The sequence below is a fragment of the Amblyomma maculatum genome, chromosome 10 (genome assembly GCF_055883805.1).
Source record: "Amblyomma maculatum isolate TAMU_Amacu chromosome 10, ASM5588380v1, whole genome shotgun sequence".
Taxonomy (NCBI): Eukaryota; Metazoa; Arthropoda; class Arachnida; order Ixodida; family Ixodidae; genus Amblyomma; species Amblyomma maculatum.
This window is the reverse complement of record NC_139353.1, coordinates 145039758-145064744: the sequence shown is the minus strand read 5'-3', so window position 1 is coordinate 145064744 and position 24987 is coordinate 145039758. Positions and strand designations below refer to the sequence as shown.

Genomic DNA, 24987 nt, shown 5'->3' with positions numbered 1-24987 from the left:
ATGCGTAAATAACCCGCCCCCAAGGGCCCTCCTGCCAGCTCCCTCTGCGGAAAGCTGGCACGAACTCCTTACCAAGCCAGACAGGAACACACAACTTTCACTCATTTCGTGGGCCCAGGATGTCGCCCCCACCTGGGGGCCACACAGGACCCATCTGCCCTTCCTGAGCCATTCTATCTCTCTTTCTTCTGGTTGCCTCTGTCTCAGCTCGCTTCCTCTCCCTTTCTCTTTCTTCTCTTTGCCTCTCTTTTTCTTTGTCAGCCTCTTCTCTTTCCTTCTTAGCCTTTTCTAGAATCTCCCTTTCTTTTCGGTCCACCCATTCCCGCAGTTCAGCTCCTTTAAGACCTTTCTCTAGGCCCAACGCAATAATCTCCTTGAGATTCACCTTCAATCTTAACTGCCTAATACTAACACATATTAATATTCAAGGGACTGTCACAACCGCTTCAGCGCAGTACCTCTCTCTATCGCTCTGCTGTTATACAGTTTACGACCTCTTCGTAAACTCTTCCAACGTGTTCTACGTCCTCTGAGCTTGAGTGCACCAAGCGTCCTGCTGCGGACGCCAGAATAATTGCACCCTTAATAATTATAAGGATTATTAACGATGCGCCATTAACGGCGCGCTCACTCCCAGACACCCTTAGAGTGAGTTGGGGTAGCTGTTCCGGTAGCGAAGGATGTGCCCTCGACCTGCGTGGCAAGCTCAGCCGGAATTCAACTACCTGGTAGTGACAGAAGGGGGTGGCCGTTTGGTGCCCAGTTGTCGCCGGTTCAAGCCAGAGTAAGGGCCGGAGTCATCATCATCATCATCAGCCTGACTATACCCACTGCAGGGTGAAGGCCTCTCCCATATTTCTCCACTTAACCCTGTTCTGTGCCAGCTGCATCCACTTGACCCCTTCGAACTTCTTAACCTCATCCGCTCACCTAACTTTCTGTCACTCACTGCTACACTTTCCTTCTCTTGGAATCCAGTTTGTTATCCTAAGGGACCATCGGTTATCCTCTCTTCGCACTACATGTCCTGCCCATGTCCATTTCTTCTTCCTAATTTCAGCTAGAATGTCGGTAACTTGAGTTATTTCTCTCACTGACTCTGCGGGTCGGAGTAAGAAGTAACAAACAAAACACACTTTATACACAGAGAACAGAGATGTTTGGACGTGATTCAATCGGCTCCGTCATCTTCATATGATTCCGCAGTGATTTCTGTCGATTTTCACCGAATTTCTTGCACCAGCAGTTTCGTGAGGTGGCACGGAATTCGTGGATACCTGATTTTGAGGTGGGTCTTCATTTTTCAAGAATCTACAAGTACGTTTCTACCACCTGAACGCCGCCGCCGAACTAAGCCTAGGCGTGCACGCCAGACGCTAGCGCTAGCCAGAAACGCGCTAGCTCGGCGAGCCGCCAGCCGCCCTTCGCGCTGGGTGCAACACGAATAGAATGGCAACCGATGAAATGGATAGCTCTGCGGAGGATTTACCACAAGCGTCGACTACAGAAGACGACACGGGTTGGAAAGTGGTGACCAGCCGGAGAACGAAGAAGGAACGCGCCCAACCTACTGCGCAACTTTCACAGCAAGCACAACATGCAAGCGACGGGCAGGTGAGCTCTTCTCGCAAGCCTCCTAACATTAAGAACCGGGTGATAAGAGCCTCACGCATGCCACCCCTGCCGCAAGAGAACATCAAGATAGTGCTTCGCCCAAAGGGCGGCTTGAACTTGCAAAAGATCGGACCTACCTTAGTGAGCAAAGCCATAATGGCAGCAGTTAGTCATGATCCACAGCAGATCACGGAGGGCATATGTCCCAATATTACGCAGAACATCATGGTGGCGAGTACGCCCTTTCGAGAAAATGCAGACAAGTATGCGCAAATAAGGGCTATCCGAATAGCCGAAAAAGAGTACGCAGTCAGCGCTTACGAAACTGCCCCAAGCGACACCTGCAAAGGGGTAATCAGACACATCGATAGTGCCAACGATCACAGGATGATTGAAAGAAACATTGTGAATGACCGCAACCCCTTGGCACTAGCGGCGAAAAGAATCAAGGACTCAGGATCAGTGATCATTGTGTTCGATGGTCTTCGCGTCCCAAACTTCGTTAGGTATGGACCCACACTGGTACCCTGCTACTTATATCGCAGACAAGTAGACATATGCTACGTATGCGGCAAACTCGGACATCGTGCGGACGTTTGCCCCGAGCCAAACTCAACCGAATGTAGGGGTTGCGGACTTCCTAACCCCACCTCATCCCATGTGTGCGATCCAAAATGCAAGCTGTGCGGGGGCTTGCACGTGACGGCGGACAAGGTGTGTAGGAAACGCTATCTCATTCCATACGTAGTACGCGCACGACGACAACGAGCGCGACTGGAGCAACAAGAGGAAGTACAGCTAGTCGAAGAAGACAAGCAGCACGCGGCACGAAGCCGATCTAGGTCCAAGACGCCAACAAGCAGCCGCTCCCGCTCTCAATCGAAGAGCCGCACACATGCGAGGACAAACGGAAGTACTTCTAAGGTGCGCTTCGGTGGAAAAGACAACGGAGGCACGTGGGCGGACAAGGTCAGAGACGCTATCACGCCTCCAAAGAAAAGTGAGTCCCGCAATCCTGATAAAGAGCGAATAGCTATGTTAGAACAGGAACTAAGAGAGCTAAAAGCCGCTTATACTAAGCTAACGCTCGAATTAACTGCAATGGGTAAAGCGAACAGCCGTAAACAAACGCTCACACCTGAGCCATCAACCGCTGTCGAAATTCCCCAACTCGTTGAGACGAAGAGACATGAAGAACAAATCGAAGAGGGCCCGCCTTCTAAGAAGCGCGCTTTAACGCAACCGCGAACCACGAAGGACGCTATGGACGCCATGAGCAAGAATATGAGGCTAATGCACGAGAGCATGGTGCGAATGAACGAGAAAATTGACATATTTAGCACACGAGTACAGAAAATGGAAATGTATCTAAACAATACGGTAGTACCGGCAATGGCAAGGATGAGTTCACAACACATCGGTGCGCAAGACCCACCTCGCGATGTTCTCACTGCAAGCGAAGGAGGTTACAACGGCCAACATGACAGTGCCGAATAAGACACGCAGTCTCCGCGTCTGGCAATGGAACTGCAGGGGGATCGCCTCAAAAAAGGCGGTCCTCCTGCAGATGGTCAAATCAGAAACCGAGAAACCACACGTCATCATGCTACAAGAAACACTCACAACCGAACTGGCCATTACGGGATATACGGCCGAAGCCCACAGAAAAGAGCAGGGCAGAGGCGTAGCTTTACTGATTGGAAAGAAGATCCCGTACATTCGGCATGAGATCCGCCACACAGCCTGCTATCTAGAACACCTCACGATTGAGATCATACCGAACGACCACGTAGGGAACAAGCAAAGCATCTTCCTCACCAATCTGTACAGCAGCCCTAAGGATCCGAGGCAAGGGTTTAGAGGCATTCTGGCCAAGATTGCGCACATCGCCAAAGACAGTCCGCTGATTATAGGTGGAGATTTTAACGCCCCACACCAGGCTTGGGGCTACGCGTATCCCTCTAGCAAGGGAAATCGTCTTCTCACGACAGCCTCCGATCGCGACTTCACGCTGATCACAGACCCGGAGACCCCAACCAGATGTGGCACTTCCACATGTCGAGACACCACACCGGACCTTACTTTTGTCCGGGGCCTAGAAAAATGTGCCTGGCACAACTCAGGAATAGACCTTGGGAGTGACCACTATATTCTCCGAATTGATGCAGAGATACCGGGAAAGAGGCAAAGGGAATACAAACTTATCGATTGGGACAAATTTCGTGCAATACGGGCGCAGCCATCCAACTCATCAGGAGCAACCACAAAGCACACGATAACGAGCTGGACCGAGCAGCTCAAAGTAGACATCGCAGCCTCGGAACTGACAATTACCACGGACGTTAAGGTAGAGAGGATGGACAGTCGGCTAGCGAATCTTCTCGAAGCCAAACATTCCATTCTAGCCAGGTGGAAGGGTCAACGCCTTAACAGAAGACTACGAAGGAAACTTGCCGAACTCAACAAGACCATTGAACAATACTGCATGGTTCTCTCTCGACAACAATGGGATGAAGTCTGTAACTCCCTCAATGGGCAAATACGCAGAGGAAGTGGGTGGGGACTCATAAAACAGCTCCTCGACGAAAACGGAACAAAGTCCAAAACTACGCAACGGATCAGGCTAAGTAAATTAGTACATCGCGAGAAGCAAATCAGTACCGCCGAAGCCCTTCTGGATGACCTTGCCAAACGGTACTTACCGCTTAAATCGGGGCTACCCAGTACCTTACAAAGGAAAAGCTATGACGGTACCCCAAACTCAGAGCTAGTTACGTACTTCACAGAAAGTGAAGTACGCTTCGCAATTCACGAACTCAACAGTAACTCTGCAGCCGGCCCCGATGGTATCACAAATCGGGCTCTCCGAAACTTAGAGGACGACTCGGTCACGTTCCTAACGCAACAAATCAATGAAGTCTGGAAAACTTACCAACTACCTGCAGAGTGGAAGCATGCCAATACCGGGCAAGCCGCTGGGCCTACCCAACCTAAGGCCGATCTCACTGACGTCCTGCCTAGGAAAGCTAGCCGAAACGTCATCCTGAATAGACTATCGGAATACGTAGAAGAAAAAGGAGTACTTCCCTTACAATATGATTGGCTTCAGGCCAGGTCTCTCAACGCAAGATGCTATGCTACGCATCAAGAAAAGTCTGTTGGATCGCCCTACACGAGACACCAAGGCGCTACTGGGACTCGACGTGGAACAAGCGTTTGACAAAATCCAACATCAAGCCATTCTCAAAGCCATATCTGACCACAATCTCGGAACACGCTTCTACCACTACGTCAAGGCGTTTCTGCAGAATCGAACGGCCACTATCCGGATAGGCGAACACGTCTCGGAGAGCTTTAATCTGGGCGATAAGGGACCACCACAAGGCTCAGTACTTTCACCATTCTTATTTAACTTGGCGATGACAAAGCTTTCTCGCGCATTGGGTGAAATTGCTGATGTGGAGCACACCATATACGCAGACGATGTTACCATCTGGAGCACCGGTGGCAGCGATGCGGAATTGGAAGCGCGCATGCAAGAAGCCATCACGGTTACCGAGGCCCATCTTGCCCCAATGGGACTTCGCTGCTCTTCTAGAAAATCCGAGCTACTCATCTACCACCCCCAAGACCAGGGGACCCGTCCAACGACTGGCGCCGACACCACACACCATGCATAGAGTTGCACGACAGGGATGGAAATCGCATACCTACGGTCGATAAAATACGAATTCTAGGATTAATCATCCAAAGCAACGGATCCAACTGGGCGATGCTTGACAGCATCACGATCAAGATTGCAAACGCGATCCCGATGTTTCGGCGCATCATGAATAGGCACAGGTGACTGAGCGAGGACAACGCTATTCAAATGGTCCATGCTTTTGTACTCTGTCACATCACATACGTGGCTGCAATGCTCAACTAGAAAAAGGAACATCAGAGAAGGCTTGAAGTACACATACGCCGAGCTTTCAAGACAGCTTTGAGGCTCCCCGATAATACCTCCACTGAACTGCTCTTACAGCTAGGAGTGCACAATACCCTTGGCGAAATCATCGAGGCACAGCACACGGCACAGATTGCACGCCTATCAAGCACCAAAGCGGGCAGAGAGATTCTCGTTAAGCTCGGCCTGAACAACATAGTAGAAAAGGACAACGTTCTGCAGTTACCTAAAGTCGTGCGAGAAGCGATCAAAGTGTCCCCCTTCCCAAGAAACGTACACCCGATCCACAATCAAGGAGAAGAAGGCTCGCCCGCGCCAAAGCCCTCGCTGCGGACGCGGCACAGTTTCCCGACCAGACAGCTTTCGTGGATGCAGCGTACATACCGGGAAAGCATGCCTACTCGGTAGCAGTAGTCGACGGATACGGGCGTACGCGCAACTCCCTCACACTTTACACCAAGAAGCCAGAGGTAGCTGAACAAGAAGCGATAGCACTAGCTCTAAAAGACTCGGACTTCACAACTGTATACAGCGACTCTAGAGCAGCCACTCGAGCTTTCCCCAAGGGCGGGATAGACAAGACGACGCTACGGATTTTAGGTGGAAGTAGCATCACTGATCACTCCATCGTATGGTTCCCGGCACACATGGGCAGCTTAGGAGGCGGCCTGCGGAATCTCAATGAGATCGCACACGAGGCGGCGCGAGGACCCATCGACCGCGTCCCTCCGGTTTCCCCTGCTACTCCACATATCGAGTACAGAGATCAATTAGTAACGTACAACGAGCTTACTAAGCACTTTTATCTAGGCAGATGAGCATTTCCCCTCCCGGATAAGAAATTAACCCGCAGCCAATCAGTCACGTTACGCTTGCTCCAAACGAACTCATACCCCAACCCCTGGCGCATGAAGCACATCGACCCAGACTACGACGGACCGTGTAGACTTAAGCCATATGCTGTGTGGTTGTGCATCGAGCGACGCCTACGCCAAGAACAAGGAACATTGGGACAAAGTGTTAAAAAGTGCTTCACTACATGATCAGCTTCGGGCTGTCCAGGAGGCCCGCGCTGCGGCGGAGAGCTTCGGGCTCTCTGTGCCGACGTGGGAGCTGCCCTCTACACCTGGCGCCTAGCCGAGTGTCCTCCAGGACCCCCACTGTGGGAAATAAAGTTTTATCAAACTAAATCCCACCAACACCCTCTTGACCAAGGCCCTTCCACGGAGGCCGTGACGTCACGCTTGTTGCCCTCGCCACCCCGGACGCTGCACGTTTGTTGCAGGTTTTTGCGTTCGGCAATTATTAAGGGAGCTTGACTAACACTCGAGTTTATTTTTTTCGCACCACCGAGGCATGCACCGCCAATGTCTAAGGTAGCTTTTAGACTAGTAAACAGCGTTCTGAAATAGAGTCGCAAATGTTTTTATACAAATAGTTTTATTGACAGGAAGGGTTGGTTTATTGACAGGAAGTTTTATTGACAGGAAGGAAGGGTTTTTTTGCGCTGCACTTTGAATATGATCGTTTCTCATTTTACAAAAGTTGTTCAAAGTAACGTTTGTTGCGGCACGCACTACATACCGCACTAGAGTTTCTGGTGTGTCACCATTTTTACAGGTTTCCAAGGCGGCATCTCGCAGAAATGAAATGCCTATACGGGGCTAGCCTGCCATCAGATTTGTATCTTGTTGGCCCTCGTTTCACCCGCCACCGCTTCTGTGGTGGACAACGGAATTGACATCCGGGGCTGGGACTGGTTCAAGTAAGCTGTGCAGTTCGGGTAAATCGGTGGTACGGCATTGGACACCAGATGAAACCTGCCACTGTCAACTGTCAAACTCTTTCCTGTTGCTGCATCAATGTTTGATAGCCTCTTCATTAGGTCTTTCTCTTGGAAGTGAAGTTCACAAACTTGCGAAATGTATGAAAAATATGTAGTCACTTATTGCCGGTATATGGACACACTATTACATAATTTGCGCGTTATTAAGCAGTCCAGCACAGTACCGCATACTTCTGTTCATTATCCCTGGCGTAGTCAAATTCACTTAGACTGCCAGTCTATTCACGTCAAACATAATTTAAGCACTGCAAGACATTCTGGTTAAGCATGTGGGAAATGGGGAGTACGGCACAAACTTCAGTTTTTCACCATTCAATGCACGCTGGGTGTGAAATACTTCCGCGGGATGACTCTAATCCACGATTCATTTCTTGGAAGAAGGCAGCGGAGCAGGTAACAACACACAACATAAGAAGCACACACAAACTCGAGGACTACGCTTCATTCCTGCTGGCATCCTTTGGAAACGCGAGAACGCGCACCTTGGGACGTGTTATAGTTCCCGCGACACACAGGAACCCAACACCACCCCATGTTACGCCACGTCAAATGTAGTCTTTTGCGCAACGCCATATCCTCGTTTCAAGCACCGATGATGCTGGTCACACTTCAATATTTTGCACGTACTGATACATGCAAAAATACCTGCACACGATTGAAAGCACACTTGAGTGTGGGAAAGCAACCCAAAAATAACGTCAACGCGGAGCTGTGAAGCACCAATCCTAATCAAGACTAAAAAGCACGACTAAAAAGCAGATATTCAGTTGCTCAAACATTTTCGCTCGAACCTGTTTCCAGGAACGTTCGGAGAAAGCCTTTATTGGCTCATACTGTCGTCGAACAAAGCTATCCGGGCGAGCGGGGAGAGACGCCCGATCCTCTGAATCGAGCGGACGTGCCTTTCATGGGCTCCGCAAATTTCGGTTATTTTGGGCAATTCATCGGCTCGGCGTTTTTGAATTTTGTGTCGAATCAACGGAACGCATCAAGAGCACCACGGGAATACCAGTTTTTCCGAGGTGGGACTTTGTTTCCCATTTTTTCGGACTTTGTTCGGTGGACTACGTGCTGAAGCTAGGCCTAACGTGGCCTAGCGTCTCGCGGCGCCCTGGGATCGCGGCGGTCCCGTCGGGGACTCACCCCTAGCCTCGTGAAGCTGACTAAAGCTTAAAAAATGGAAATTGTCGAAGGAACGCCGGTAGATCCGGAGGAATTTCAAGTGCCTCGCCAATGGTATACCACCAAGAAGAAGAAATATGTGCCGCTCGAGAAGACGACCATGCAACAAGTTGAGAAGCAGCGAGCTGCTGAGAAGCATGCTGGAAGAAAAATGGCTGCGAAAGCGGTGGAAAAGCAGCATGCTCGCCTACCCGATGGCGCCAAGAAAATCATTTTGAGGCCACGTGGCGGCCTCGTGCGTCTGCTCAAGTTTGGCAACGCAATCTTGGCTGACGCAATAATCGTGGCAGCTGGTATCCACCCAGGCGAGGCCGGGGAGGACGTCATCTCGACGAATATTAAGCAGCACTCGATCCTCGTGGCAACTACAAGCGCCGAAAGGAAGAGACGCTACGCGAGCCTAACCCACCTCGTGTTCGAGGGGGAGAAGATCGAATTGACTGCCTACGTGGCGACGCCGGAAGATTGCGGCAAGGGCGTGGTACATGACGTGCCACTTACTTATACCTACGAGATCATCATGGAGAGGCTGAGAATCCACGGCAACCCGCCAGTTTTGGGTGTGCGGAGACTCGGCAAAAATTCCAGAACTGTACTAATTCTCTTTGAAGAGAGAGAAGTACCACGATGGGTTCGCCTGACTCCGATGGCGCAGCGGTGTCAACTTTACCGCAAAAAAATATGAGGTATGCAATGGCTGCGGAAGACTCGGTCACAGGGAGGACGTCTGTCCGGACCCGAGCAACCTCAAGTGCAGAAGCTGCGGAATGGAGAGGCCACCGCAAGGTCACCAGTGCGAGGCAAAATGTCAGCTATGCGGCAAGGGCCACCTGCTTGGTGACCGAAAATGTAAGGAAATATTCAGGACTCCGTACGAGGTGAAGAAGCAGCAATGGGAGCGAAAAGTCAAGGATAAGCCAGCGCACGACGACAACAGAGGGCGACCGAAAGACAAGCAAGAAGGAGAAGACTTCCGCGTTAGAGAAGACTCCTTCACAAGGTTGGAATCTACTGCCAACGAGACGCCACCGCAGCAGCGAGGGCGTTCCAGTTCTCGGTCCATGGGACGCTCCAGGTCTGGGTCCAGGAGACGGTCGAGTTCGAGGGACGCGGCCAACCCATGGACCAAGCGGAACGCCAGCGGAGACCAGAAAAATGTAAGCTTCAACAGCGGGGCCTCCCAGGCTAAACCTAGGAAAGATAAGAAAGGCGAGGAAGTCGAAATTCTTAAAAAAGAAATTGAGGAGCCTAAGGGGGTGATTAAAAAGCTAACGCAAAATCAAAATTCGAAACAGCATGCGGAAAAGCAGGGGCCTCCCACTCCCGCGAAGCAGCTGCCACCTGCTCAGCCAGTCGCCCCGCCACGAGCGGCGCCACCGGCGAAAGGGGATGAGCAAATGACGACTGAGGCGTCTCGCCCGCCCCCGGTGAAGCGCAAAATTAATGAAACCGACCCGTTCCAAGCACTCGAAAATAGGCTTGACGAAAAATTGAATTCATTCATGAGTCAAATGACCCAATTCATGAACCAAATTCAGAGCCAGGTACAGGCACTTGCAGGGGAAGTGCAAAGAGTTCGAACTGAACTCGTAGCCGTCAACACGTGGCAGCAGAATGTCGAGCAAACGCTAACCCAGCTGCAAAATAGCCAGGCGCGTAAATGAAAACCAAATTTGGCAGTGGAACTGTCGCGGCTTCCAGCGCAAGAGAGCGCTACTGCAGCAATACCTTCCACTCATAACTGAGACCCCCCTCGCAATCGCCCTTCAGGAAACAGGGAAGGGAGCCAAACTAAGGGATACCAGGTGTTCAACAGCGATAGAGGCGTGAAATCGACGGTGGCGACCTTTGTCAAGCGCAATGTAGCGGTGATAGAACACGATTTGAATTCGAGAGATATCGAGAACGTATTCCTCGAGATATTAACGGGACGAAAGAAGGGTCTCAGTCTATTCCTTCTTAACATTTATAGCTCACCCAAGCAAAAGAAAATTAGATTTAGGGCCCTTATGCGCAAAGCCATCAAGGCGGCCGGGAATAATCCTTTGCTGATCGTTGGTGACTTTAACGCCAGACATCAAGAATGGGGCTATGCTTTACAGGACACCAAAGGTAGGCAGCTATGGGAGGACACGCACGAGCTAGGTCTCACCCTCCATACGGATCCCGATCATCCAACGAGGACGGGTAACACCGTATGCGCGGACACATCCCCAGACCTGACATTTTCAAAAAACTTACAGGGCTTAGACTGGCAAAATTCTGAGCAAAATTTTGGCAGTGACGTTTCGGTCCTCAAAGAGGGCGTCAAGACGCACAGGGCGTGCCAACCGGCCGTTACAGATTGGGATCAATTTAGTGAAATCAAGGCAACCGCGCAATTAGAAAGAATTGAGAACATTGAGGAATGGACGGAGGCACTCAAACGCCACGTTGGTGAGGCGACAAAGACGCTGGTAGGAGAGGACGCTCCTGGTATAGCAGATAGCCGACTGCTCCACATGTGGGACGCTAAACAAAGCATGGAACGCAGGCTAAAGAAACAAAAGTGGAACAAGAATCTTGACGAATCGCGAGGCATAACAAGGAAATTGAAAGCTACGCGATCAAACTGTGCGAACAAAACTGGCTCAGCAGATGCGACGAAATGGAGGGAGGCATGAATCTCTCCAAAACGTGGGGCATGCTCCGGCATCTGCTGGACAAAACAAATTCAAAAACTCAATCGGGAATAAGATTGGCAAAAGTCAGGCTCGCCTTTGAAGGAGACGATGCGGCGTTTATGAATACGTTAGTAAAAACGTATGTTGCAGACAACCAGCGTTCCCCACCCCCGAGCTACGGTGGCACACCCAATGAGGCGCTTGACGCCCCCATCACGGAGGCAGAGGTAAGGGCGGAAATTGTAAGACTAAAAACTAAATCAGCCCCGGGCCCCGATGGGATCACCAATAAAATGCTCAGGAATCTAGACGATGACTCTATTAGTCTGCTAACGGAATTCATTGGAAAAGTTTGGGAAACGAGCCAGTTGCCAGATCAGTGGAAAACAGCAAACATAATACTAATACCCAAACCGGGAAAACCCCCGCAATTGGAAAATTTGAGACCGATTTCCCTAACCTCATGCGTAGGGAAGTTGCTGGAGCACGTAATACAGACAAGATTAACGTGCTTTATGGAGCAAAACAACCTGTGGCCGCACGAAATGGTCGGTTTCCGACCACACTTGTGCACGCAGGACGTAATGCTCCGACTAAAGCATGATATCATAGACTCGCGATCGAGAGACGCCAAAGTGATCCTGGGCCTAGACCTCACCAAGGCCTTCGACAATGTCAGGCACGAGGCTATTCTCGAAGGGCTCGAAGTGCTCGGAGTAGGGGAGAGAACGTACAACTACATAAAAGACTTCTTATCGGGCAGAAAAGCCTGCATGATATTTCAAAATTTAGAATCTCCTACGATAGAGTTAGGAAGCAAAGGCACACCGCAGGGCTCAGTGCTATCGCCTTTTCTATTCAACGTGGCAATGAGAGGCCTCCCGGTTAAACTTAACCAAATCAAGGGGCTAAATTTTAGCATGTATGCGGACGATATTAACCTCTGGATTAACCATGGGAGCGATGCGAGTACGGAGGAACGTCTGCAAGCAGCGACCGACATCATTGTCGATTACGCGGCTAAAAGGGGACTTTCGTGCTCCCCGCATAAATATGAGTTGTTCGTTTATAACCCGAAGTACCTCCGCTGCAAGAATAGCGGGGAGTTTCATATTCAGGTGGAGGGAAAACCGGTGCCAAAAGTAGATCAGATCAGGATTTTGGGGTTGGTCATTCAATCCCACGGTCACAACGGAGAGGTCCTGAAAAAATTAGAAAGTTACGCGATGCAAACCTTCGGGCTCTTGAGGAGGATCGCCACTAAAGGAAGAGGCCTCAAGGAGAGAAATTTACTAAAACTAATCCAGGCATACGTAATAAGCAGATCAGTTACGCCACGCCCTACCTAGACATCAAGGCCGGCGAAAAAGAGAAGTTAGACTGCCTGATTCGAAGCTGCGTTAAGAAGGCGCTAGGACTGCCCATGGGTACCTCGAGCGAACGACTGCTCGAACTCGAGGTGCATAACACGTGGGCAGAATTGGCGGAGGCAGTGCGAGTCTCCCAATTAGAGAGACTAAGCACGACCGAGACGGGCAGGGTAATCCTTGCAAAAGTAGTCCTCAACCCAGACAGGGGAGTTCAAAAAAAGTCACAATTAATAGTGAAATCAGGAATGCCTTGGTAGTCCCCCCCCCCCCCCTTCCCTAGGAATATGCATCCAGAATTTAATGTCGACAGAAGGGCCAAACGAGCTGAAGCCCTAGAGCGACGGTTCAAGAACATGGGAACAAAGGAAGTAGTCTATGTTGATGCGGCAAGTGGCAGAACAGGTGCGGCGGTAGCTTCGGTAGTCGATGGCCGAGGGGCACCGGTATCCGCGGCAGCCATCAGAGGCCGCAACATAGAGACTGCGGAGGAAGTTGCGATAGCGCTAGCTTGCGTAGGAACAGAAGCCAAGTACATAATTAGCGACAGCAAAACTGCCATTCAAAATTTTGGGAAGGGGAGGATATCGCCGGAGGCGGCCAAAATCCTCACCCAAAGAACAATAAATAGGAAAATTCAGTTGATTTGGACACCCGCTCACGCTGCCATCCCTGGTAACGAGGCGGCTCACGAGCTAGCCCGAGCTCTCTACTTCCGGGTAGTCGTCGAGCCCCCCGAACACTGGGCATACGACGAGCGTCTGCAAAATTACGGGGAAATCATCGACCATTATAAATTGGGACGTAGACTGGTACCCCCGCCAGATGTTAGACTTAATAATAGAGAAGCTGTCGCGTGGAGGCGGCTACAAACTAATACGTTCATGAACCCGGTCTGGGCGTTTCACGCGCTACCAGACTTTAGGGACAATGATCTCTGCAAACACTGTGGGGCGAGAGGGACCCTCGAGCACATAATTTGGGAGTGCCCACAATCTCCAGGGATAGGGCAAAATATTACAAGTCGAGAAGCCTGGGATACCCTGCTGCGAAGCGCGGACCCTGCGATCCAGCACCGCACCGTCCATCTGGCGGAAGAGGCCGCAACAAGCCAAGGGCTACCTGCCAGCCTCTAATCCGCGGGCGCACGACTCCCCGTTTCCGATGGAATTGAAAGTTGTACAACCAACCGGGCGAGCGGCGCGCCTGGTTTGTCGACAGAGAAGTGACATCACCAGCCACCAAAATCGAAGCGACCAACCAGAAGTCTCATTTTGTCTAGCGTTCTGGCCATCTGCAATCCCACACGAACGCACGCCAAGGAACGCCACGCGACAGGAGCGATGGTGTAAAACGCCAAAGATGTTGGCAGAAAAGGACAACTAGCGTGACGTAGACTTTGAGGAGAGGAGGACGTGAGCAGGCCTTGTAAATGTCGAAAAGGTGTTGATCCCACCCGTCCCCGCGTATACACTGCTTCCGCTTGCGAGCGCAGCCATCGACATAAACGCTGCGTATTAAACTACTGCTGTACTGGCTAGTACTTTAGTATAAGCCTGTTACAATAATAAGGTTAATAGTTCAGTAATAGTATAACATTCTAGAGCATCACCTGCGAAATGTCTAGACGCACTATATCCTCGTGCGGAGCGAGCTGGTGCGTTTCGGCTCCGTAGCTTCCACCACATTGCCCCAGAACGTTGTCCCCGAGTATAATTACGTCACAGTGATCACGTGCTACGTACCATTTTCGCCATCTACCGCTGTCGTAGCTGTCGCCCACATGGGGCCATACCCTCACCGTCGATCGTGACGTCGTTCTTCTATCCCATCATTCTTGCTGACAGCCTCCACACTGGCCACTCTGCCTTCATCTCTTACACAGCGGTCTGGATTTGTGGAGCTGTGAAAAGGCCGCAGTCATATACGAGAGAAGCGTCATCACGTTAGTGGTCCTGTGCCGTCCTTCCCTGGCAGAGGCACACGACAGGCAAATGGGGAGCAATGAGAACAGCGACTCTAGCTTGCCTGATGTGGATGTAAGTCTGACCTACGGACAACCATTACAGGATTTTTTTTTTGGTCGTCTGGTCTGTGTGTATAGCTTCCAGCTACAATGTGTGATAGCTCGTGCTACATTTGGAGCATTAATTGCGTGCTTTTAAAGCGTGAATTGTTGCCTGAGGGTATAGAAGAGCATTTAGTTAGCAGCTCTGTACGATTCGAAGGCCTATGTTGTTCGAGGGTGACAAAAGTAGCGTTTATTCCAGAAACAAAACTTGAACGCAGTGCGCAACGCATGATTTGAACGCTCACTTAGCAGGTATGTTAGGCTTATTTACAGTGCCATTGTTTTGATATACGTATATAGAAAACTGTTTTCGTATATGTATTCGAGGATTGAATTAAAAAATGCTGGAAAGGCTGCAGAATTGCGTCGCTGCGTTTCGCATCTCGCGCCTGGCGGACATGTTTGTCACACAGCATCAATTAAGTGCACATTACCGCGTCCTGTATACGCAATTTGATGATGGATACGAAGGGACAAAAAAATGCAAGCATCTAGTGTAGAAGACAAACATATTTGAGAGTAGGCGATAATTACAAACGCGGAGGGTCATGTCAGAACGCATCGCTCTCTGCTCGGGTGGCGTTATCTCCGTCCCTGCATTGTTATATCCTATGACCACGAGAGCAGGCTGCGGAATTGGTGATATATATAGCTTACTTTTCTCATTTTGATTTATATAAATCTTTGTCACCTACAAATAAATTTTGTGTATTTTGTAGATGAATAACGCCAATAACTCAGCACATCTGCCTGTCCAGATTCAAATGTCCTGGCTGAATAGCATCTGCCTGTACGAGTACCTCGCAGCGGTGGCGCAGTGATTAGATGTCCGACTACTCTGCCGGAGTATCCGAGTTCGATCACAACCGTCATAAGCTCTGTTTCGATGGAAGCGAAACGGAGTGGAATCCATGTGCTGCTGAAACTCAATGCACGTTAAAGAACCCCACTTGGTCTAAAATTCCAGTTTTCCAATACGGCGTCTCTCATGCCTGAGTCGCTTTAGGGCGTTAAACCTTACTAATGAAATCAAACCAAACCGACGCTAAAGCAAGTCTCCTATTTTGAAGCGCAACCTTCACTGCGCAATGTATCCGCCAAGGTCAACCCGGCATCCACTTGACCTTCAGTAAGACAGAGGTCACCGTGTAGCTATATAGCCTATTCATGGCGCCGTTAAGGTATATCACCACTTCATCCTTGATTTTGGCGGTAGCTACAGCATCACTTTTCCCTTTAGTTGACGTTGTCCTCAACCCCAGCATCCATTACTTCAAAAGGGTGACCGCCTATGTCCGAGCCTAAGTCTAACGAAAGCAAAGTAAAGCGATATAATGATTTCGCTTCGCCTGAGTAGTTTTCAGATTGTTTCGAATTTACTTTTCTTGTGTAATTGCAGCCCACATCTATCACATTCTGGCATACCGCTATCGGAAAAAAAGACGCTCCTCTGCAAAATCTTTTATGGTTTTGCAGAGTATATTTAGAACGAACGTGAGTGACATCAGCGTCGTTACTCATAACATGCAATTTAGTATCATAGCACAATTTGGCGTAGAAAAAACATCGGTAAAGTTTAAGCCCGGCTTCAACCTTGTGAAAGAGTGAAAGCGGCGAGCGTTGATGTGATAACCCCTTGACACCGCCTCGTAAAATTGCTTTTTTTTTACTAATAAGTTACAGTTTTGGGGAAATTAAAGCGCCTCATACAGTTGGGTAGACAGCACGGAATGATAAACACCTACACCTAATCATGCCTAGTTTACGTTTTCCTATATCTGTGAATTGTAAATTGATTTATAAGGGAGCTTTGGCTGGGGGGGACCGATCGTTGCATCAAGCACTACCAGCGTTAATTATAACGCATCAAAAGTAGGCAGAATCCAATCATGCCTTGCACATACTCGATGCCGGCAGACGCTTTCGTGCTCCGTCCAGTCAGCCCTCCGCCGCAGCACGCGCATGCGCATTGCGAAAACTGCCCTTCTCTTACTGTCCGCGCAAGCGCCTGCATCTGATGGGGCACCGCTACCCTCCTCCTCCTCTTTGTAGCGAGCGCAGAGGTGCAGCTGGTGCCATATTCCGAGTTTGCGTCGTTATCGCAAGCGCCCCTCTCTCCCTGACATCGTGTCATCCTTTTGGTGGAAACACCGGAACCGGATGTCTGCTTGATTGCCACCACTTCCGGTTTCGGCGTTTTCAAGAGTTTAAAGGGACACTAAAGACAGCCAAAGATGGTATGCAAATACCATTGGTGACATTTGGTGACACTGTCGCCGCATATACGGCAGCAAAAAATCGAATAATTGCTGATATATTGCGATAAGAAGTTGAGGTTTTTTCCTGTTCCCGCCGGTCGAATTCAAACTGTGGCCTCCAACTACGTAGTTGCTATTCCAAGCTGCTATTCTAGTTACGTAGTTGGAGTTGAGTGACGCACACTATGACGTAAGCGGAGACTCCGTGATAGCTAGCGAGCCGGCGCGGCCCGCGGCGTCGCATCCCTCAAGGGCCAACTTGGCAACAGCGTACTCGCAAAGACCGCCTCAGCCGAAATAAATAAAACGATGAAGAGAGTAATTTACCGAGCGATGGGCCCATAAAAGAAGAAAAAAAAAACAGAGCGCTTGTAATGCATACTTTACATGTTTCTCAAGCTTTTGCGCTCCTTCTTGCACTGTGTACAAACAAACCGAGCCCTCGGTCATCGCAACGCTTCCTGACATGTTTACATACAAATAAGATTTAGTTACCAGAAAAATAGTGTCCTCGCTGCTGCGCTTGTCAGTTTTGAAGCTTCGTCGCACTTTTTTCCTTCAAGGTTTGTGCTGCAGCTCCGTGTTCAGCGAAAATTACGTCCACGGTAGCAGAAGATGCCCGGAGTGCCGGCGCCACTACCTTTGCCAGCGCTGTGAAATTCCACATGTTAAAATGGATCCAGTGCACAATATAGTGCGCATAGGCATCCAGAACATTAGTTGCAAGACGTGAGAGCAGGCAGCGTGCGCCGATGATCAAGAAGTTGTAATTTTTAGACCGGCAGCAGAAACACTTTATTGTAAATGGGGCCATGACATAAAAATTAGAAATATTTCCAAAGTTCCTGTGGCGCGGCGTAGCCGAGCGGTTAGCGCCGAACGTTACGGAGCAAGCAGTAGCGAGTTCGAGTCTTACCGCTTCTGGCGGTTTTTTTTTTTTTTTTTTACAAATCGATTGTTTTTTAACCTTTTGTAATGTATTTTTGGTGCTTCGTTATTTTTAGTTTTTACTTTTTACCCGAGGCCCTTTTTTTCGCCGGGCGACGAGCGCAATATATTGACGCTCTCCTTGGTATGAGCGGCAAGTATGCCCCTTTTGTTTACGACGCCTGCAAATAGCACGAAGAAGGTCTTGTTGACGCAGTATATGTTGGTCAGATATGCCATGATTTAGTGAACAATTGAATGATAATGCGTTTTTCCTTCGGTACTTAGCATATGTATGCTTTTCGTGGCGTACGTAGCTGCAGTCAAGCGGTCAGGTCGCAGTCGAAGCGGCAACGGCGGCGATATGTTGGCGCAGAAGTGTGAACGAAGAAGCGTGTCGGCAGTAGCGGATTTCGCTCGCTCGTGCCTCCGAATGCTCAAATGGGAACCATCAAGGCGCATCTGCTGCTCCAAGCTCGTAATTCAGGCGCTGCAGGTTCAAACAAACTATCCGAGTGCGCACGAAATGCCTGAGCCGAAACATAACCAAAACTGAAGTGGGCGCCTGTGGCGCCTCCAAGTGTATTTTTGTATTTGCCTTGCAACGTTTACGTTGTCTTTTCGCCATCGTTTGCGTCTGATAAAAGCGTGTTATCATGTTTGAGAAAAAATGTACTACCGCATTCAAACATACAACGTAATTCGCATTTGTCAGCCTCCGGGATCCCTAGCGCGTCACGTGATTTGTAGTTGCGAGCCTCGGCCGTTTGGCTGTGGTGGCGATACCTGTATTTCTGTTATTCTTCTTTACTACCTTATAACAGCCCTGTTTTCAGTAAGAGTGGTCTTTTTGTAATCAGGAACTGGCATTCTATCGATGCAAACCCATTTCCTTTCCCTCTTTAGTGTCCCTTTAATGACTGGAGATCAGCGAGATAGCGACACTTTCGATAGCGACACTAACTCGAATACGGCCCCTGGTTGCCATGGTTATGACGCAGGCTACTGTCAGTAGCGGCATGTGCCGCGCACGGGGACATTAGCTTTGTAATGCATGGTTAAGGTTTCGCTTCAAACGTCACCACGCTTATAGGTTTCGACCACATGAATTGCATTAGTGCAAACGTTTGGGGGGCAATTTACAAGGTACAGCGAGCATATAGTGCGCTGTCTGACCCACGTACTTTCTTTGCGCAGAAACATCGCAGATCACAGCAGCTATGGCGGTTACTGCCCATTCTACATTGGGAAGAGCAGACCATCCACGAATGCTGGTATTGCAGAGTCTGCATCCCGCTTCGGACCGACCTCATGACTGACGAAGTGCACAAGTATGATCTCAACGAAGGCTTGTGGAGCTCCATCATGCCAACATTAACGGTAATCAGACAAAATCAGATCAGATCGTCAGTAAGGAATAGCGATTGTTGGTGATATGAGAGTTGATATGACATGAGGTAGATAAATGTGATAAAAATGTGATAATTTAATTAAAATTAGAAATACTGTAACAAAAATAAAGTACACACTAATTAAAACGAGACAAACAAACTTCAAAATTAAAAATGAAAAAGAAAACAAAAGTGTAAGATGTAACGTAACGTGTAAGGTATTACAATCGTAAAGTAAGCAGAGGAAAATTAAACAAAAAATCAGAAATGAAAATTAAAAAAAAACATTAAAATAAATGTACTGAGAATGCACAAAAAGGTAGGAATAAAAATTTTGAATGTTATATGGCAAGGTAAGATAGCAAACAAAAGTTAAATTGTACACATAAAAAAAAACAAAGGGAGAACATGCTTATAACCAGCTTGTAAATACTCGTAACGAAGAACATGAATATCAGTATCGTTGCAGGGAAGCGGCGCATTGTTTGACGTTGGAAAGTGAGACGAAATATTTATACACGTCTCTGTCACAACAGATATTTCGTTGTGATAGAGAACACACCGGCAGATTGTGAACTTGTCAAGCTGGCTGAGCAACCCACCTTCTTTTCCGTGCAGCAACATCACAGATGCCAGCACCGATGGTGGATCCTGCACGTCCCGCCGGAGAAGGAGCAGACCATCCACGAACGCTGGAATATCTGAATATACTTCCAACTCCGGACAGGGCTCATGGCTCCTCACATGTGCAGGTGTGACTTCAGACATGCCTCCCGGTGCTCGGCGTTACCAAGTCTCATGAGTCATGACGAGCACATCTGGCCGGAACACACCCGATTTCGTCGCCGTAAGGGCTTTCGTTGTCTCAATAGGGCAACGAAGTTAGGGCACCGCAACAAGATGATAGAGTTATAGTATAGCGCCCAAATTGGCCCCTAACTTGATGGCTCGGGGCGAAGGGCGCTGCGTAATAAAGACGTTGATATCTGCTGATGGCGAAGCCTCTTCTTTGAGTTAGAGAGCACTTCTACCTTATCCGTCGATATTGTATGGATGTCGAGAAGGAACACATGGACCAAAAGGACGGTTCACTAACTTTCGAATTTTTCTCGTTTCTTTGCACAGATCCGTCCACAAATTAACGAATACTCGGCTGTAGAGCTGAGAAGCGCGTGGGAAACATTTTTAATGCTTATTGCATATGGTAGTCTTGTTTTCACACTGCTCGAGGACACGTGTAAGAGATGGCAGTGGTGCTGTTTGCATTTGCTTCGACTTAGTTCTGGGTGATTAAATTACGAGACAATTTTATCGGTTGCATCGCCGGAGGTGTGTGACAGATAATGCACCTTTCCGTTAAACGAATTTGAAACGCCGCTGATTCCAGCGATGCTGTTTGCGTTTGGTTCTGCTAAGTTCTCTGTGAGTGCGTCGCCGGAGACGTGTGAGATGTTGCATCTTTTCTTTCCTTTAAATCAATTTCAAGTGACTCTGGTTTGATCCATACCGCAGGCGGCTGAGCTTCGATGAAGGTGCACGGAAAGGCGTCAGTGTGCTGTGCGATGTTACTGCTGTTGTAGTTGTGGCTGGTAGGAAGAGGAAATCGAAATGCACGGGCCTGCTATTGGCTCTGTAGCAGAGCAACCTCTGCTGCCTCGAGCAGACAGAAGATTGGATTGGCCCCGCCGGGGTGGCGCAGTGGTTACGGCGCTCGACTACTGTTCCCAAGGGCGCGGGATCGAATCCCGGCCTCGGCGGCCGCTTTTCGGTGGAGGCGAAAAGCGAGGCGCCCGTGTGCTGTGCGATGTCAGTGCACGTTAAAAGAAGCCCAGGTGGCAAAATTTCCGGAGTCCTACACAACGGCGTCTCTGATAGCCTCAGTCGCTTTGGGACGTTACACCCCACAAACCAAACCAAACCAGAAGATGGGATTGTAAAACAGAAGAGAAAATAAAGGAAAAAGAAGAGGGAGAGAAAGACGCGCGCCGCAACAGCCGTCGTCCAGCACCGAAGCAGTGGCGGGCGCAAAGGCGCGATGTTAGTGCAAGGTAAAGATCCCCGGGTGGTCGAAACACCACCATCTAGGTGGTATTGGTCGAAATTACTCTTTCCGCTTTCTCTCCAACCTTACTCTCTTCGTATAAGGCACGGGTCAGGTGTCCACAGAACAAGTATAACTAATAGTGCGCCTTCCCTTTCCTCTGACCCAATGTTATCCAAACGTTGCCAATGGATGCGCTGCTCCAATTATGGCGCCGTTAAATAAATTGTTTCACAGGAAGGGAAAGGCGCAGTAACTGTCCCACTTGCTCTGTGGACACCCAAACCGCGCCGTAAGGGAAGGGAGGAGGGTGGAAATGAAAGTGGAAAGAGAGAAAGAGGAGCCGTTGTGGAGGGCTACGGCGTATTTCGACCACCTGGGGATCTTTAACGTGCGCTGACATCGCACAGCACACGGACGCCACTTCGTTTCGCCTCCATCGAAACGCAGCCGCCGCGGTCGGGTTCGAACCCGGGAACTCCGGCACAGTAGTCGGGCGTCTTACCACTGCACCACCCCGGCGGGGCTATGGCACCGTCTCTGGTTTTGTTTTTGAACACATTTAAAAAGGGAAATAGGCACCGAATAAAAACTGTGCTGTGGTTTAGATTTTGGTTAAACCTGGAGTTACGTGAGAGCTACATTTGGATTGCTACGCTTTAGTTGGGATTGAAAGTATAAAGACATGGTTTTTGTACATAATTTATGTTTTCAGTGTATAAAAGGCGCCGAACGGACGCCTGGCATGCGCAGTGCAACACCGCCGCAGTTGTGGCTACTAGCAACTAGTGATGCCACCGGCGAAACCTTTGTGACATTTTCTGATCATCACTGGTAAAATAAGTGGCAGCTTTAAACACCAAGGCCCATAACGTGCATGCTACATTGAAGAAGTGAAATGAGATTTGTTTCCTATGGGTTTGTTCTCACCTTGCGGCCTGAACGGAATTTCTTTTAAGCGTCTTGTGTTTTTTGCATGTCTGCTATCTGTTTTGTTCTCCCTTACAGCAGTGTCTTGAGCTTAAGAGTTAAGACACTGCACCTTTTTTATTGCGAAAGCAATACTACTTTCACTATCAAGCCTTTGCGGTGCGACGGCGGTGCACATTAAATGACCTTTCGCATGACCTCTGTGTGACGTCACGCCTCAAAGTTGGCCGACCAACGCGCCGTCCGTGAGAGACGGCGGTGCGCATGAAGGGCGGCCTAACTCCCGCTCTCTCCACCAGGAGCGCCACAGGTGTTATGACGTCACGCCTCAAAGCTGGGCTATAGCTGGGCGACCAACTCGCGCCATCCGTGAGAGACGGCGGTGCGGTGCGCATGAACGGCTGCCTAACTCCCACTCTCTCCGCTAGGAGCGCAACAGGTGTTGTGACGTTATACAGCTGTATAAAGCGGCGATCGACTCGCGCCGTCCGTGAGAGACGGCTGTGCGCATGACTACGATGCCGCCTACCGGGCTTAACCAAGCTAAGCCTCTGCCAACTTTTTTTTTCCTTTTAAACCATGGTTGTAAACCAATTTTAAACGCCGCTGATGCCTGCTGTACTGCGTTTGCCTCTGTATGCTGAGTCGTGCGGCGTTCGAGGAAGCGTCAAATGAACGGCGCTGCACGTACGCCTGGATCGCACGCCCGTCGAGGTCAGCTTTGTACAAGCGTGTCAGCGCACGTTAAAGATCTCCAGGTGGTCGAAATTACTCTGCAGCCCTCCACTACGGATCCTCTTTCTCCCTTTCCACTTTCACTCCCACCTTCCTTCCTTCCCTTACGGCGCTGTTGAGGTGTCCACAGAAAACAAGCGAGACAGTTATCGCGCCTTTCCCTTCCTATAAATCAAATCAATCAATCAGTGGATCGAAGCGCTTTTGGAGCGCTTCTGCTCTCTTTTGCCTCCTTTTCGCGTTGTATATTGGGCGCGTGTGTCGAGGAAGAGGGGATATGATTAGCTTACCAACACCACCTAAACAAACAAGGCCTCAGTGCTCCCGTAATGACGTCAGCAATCGAACAATAAAAGTGGAGGGATTCACTCCGCCGACTTTGAGTAGAGCGGAGGTGCGTTCGATGGTCTCCATCGACTATGGCTGCTCGAGCACAAGTTGGGTTCGATGGATTTTGGATATTCGACGTACGGACGCCGAGGATATCAATTCTTCTAAGGTGGACCTTCCTCGTCTCGTTACGAATTTTGGGACTTTGATGTGTTCGACGAGCCACGTAGTGAGCTAAGCCTGAGATTAGGCCTAGCGGTGAGAAGCCACCGGCGGCGGAAGCTCCGCTCGGAGACTGCATTAAGGCCGGAAGGAGGAGGAGGAGGAAACTTTATTGAGGAGAATTGAGAAAGTTCTTTCTTCGTGGGAGTTCGCTTCTCCTCAAGCCGCCCCAGGGGTGGTCATTACATGGAGCGTTTTTTTCTAACGATTATCGCGCGGCAGTAAAAACCGCCGCGGTGTGACGCTAAGCGTCCGCGGAGCCAGCTACATGAAGCGAACAAGCAGCGGCTGCCGCCTCAGTGTGGCCAGAAAAGACAATGTTTAAATGCAAGAACAACGTTTATATGCCGTTTGCTCCTCTCCTAATCATCAAAATACTCAATAAACACTCTACTATTATTGCTATAAATATTTTTAGGTACGCTTACCAATGTGTAAGTACTTTTTTGCCGTTTCAGCGGAGAGAGTCGGCTGTGAGTGTTCAGTTTGGCTACAATGTGCGTGAAAATCCGCAGTACGAAGTTCTTTCTTTCCTCCACAGCGGTACGCGTAGCACGGAGAGCAGACGCGAGCTGAAACGAAGAGGCGTCCGTGTGCTGTGCGATGTCAGCGCACGTTAAAGATCCCCAGGTGGTCGAAATTACTCCGAAGCCCTCCACTACGGCTCCTCTTTCTCTCTTTGCATTTTCACTCCCACCTTCCTCCCTTCCCTTATGGCGCGGTTGCGGTGTCCACAGAAGACAAGTGAAACAGTTACCGCGCCTTCGCCTTCCTATAAATAAATCAGCAGACGCGAGCAAGCAGGATTAAACGTTTTCGGCTTCGTTCTGTGAGTTACTTGTGGCAGTTGTTGCCGAATAGCACTCTGGAAACCCGACTCTGTTGAAAACAGTAATCCGCTATTACGAGGGAGAACGCGCGGCTGCCCAGATTATTGTAGGTTGCAATGGGGATAGTGCGCCTACTGTTGTTGAAAAAAAGGTTATTGCTGATGAAGATGAGGGACTTGGAAGAAAAGAAGAAGCAAAAGAGGAAATTCTGGGTGTACCCCGTCTGGCAAGCAAGAAAGGAGGAGGGCGAATGCCGCACCGCGGTAAGTAACTCTTGTCTCCAGAATCCGTCTACTGTTCAGCGTTCCAAAACACCAACTAGCCACTTCTGTTTATCTTACCACATGCCACAATGAGGTTTTGTTCTATTATTCTTTTTACTCTCAAGATGCTTGTTGAATGCCACCCAAAAACATTGATCACAAAAAAAAAAAAAAAAGAATAATAGAACAAAACCTCATTGTGGCATGTGGTAAGATAAACAGAAGTGGCTAGTTGGTGTTTTGGAACGCTGAACTCTCAAGATGCTTGTTGAATGCCACCCAAAAACATTGATCACGCGTAAAACAACGGCCCCGCCGGGGTGGTGCAGTGGTAAGACGCCCGACTACTGTGCCGGAGTTCCCGGGAT

The 24987-nt window shown here is 49.5% G+C and overlaps 1 protein-coding gene across 1 annotated transcript; it reads left to right on the top strand.

The window, feature by feature from the left end:
• Positions 1-1449: 1449 nt before the first annotated feature.
• Positions 1450-19973, top strand: LOC146177636 (uncharacterized). Its single transcript, XM_084581604.1, has 2 exons — positions 1450-2538; positions 19887-19973. Exons 1-2 carry the CDS (start codon positions 1450-1452, stop codon positions 19971-19973), a joined length of 1176 nt encoding a protein of 391 aa, XP_084437730.1.
• The last annotated feature ends 5014 nt before the right edge of the window (positions 19974-24987 follow it).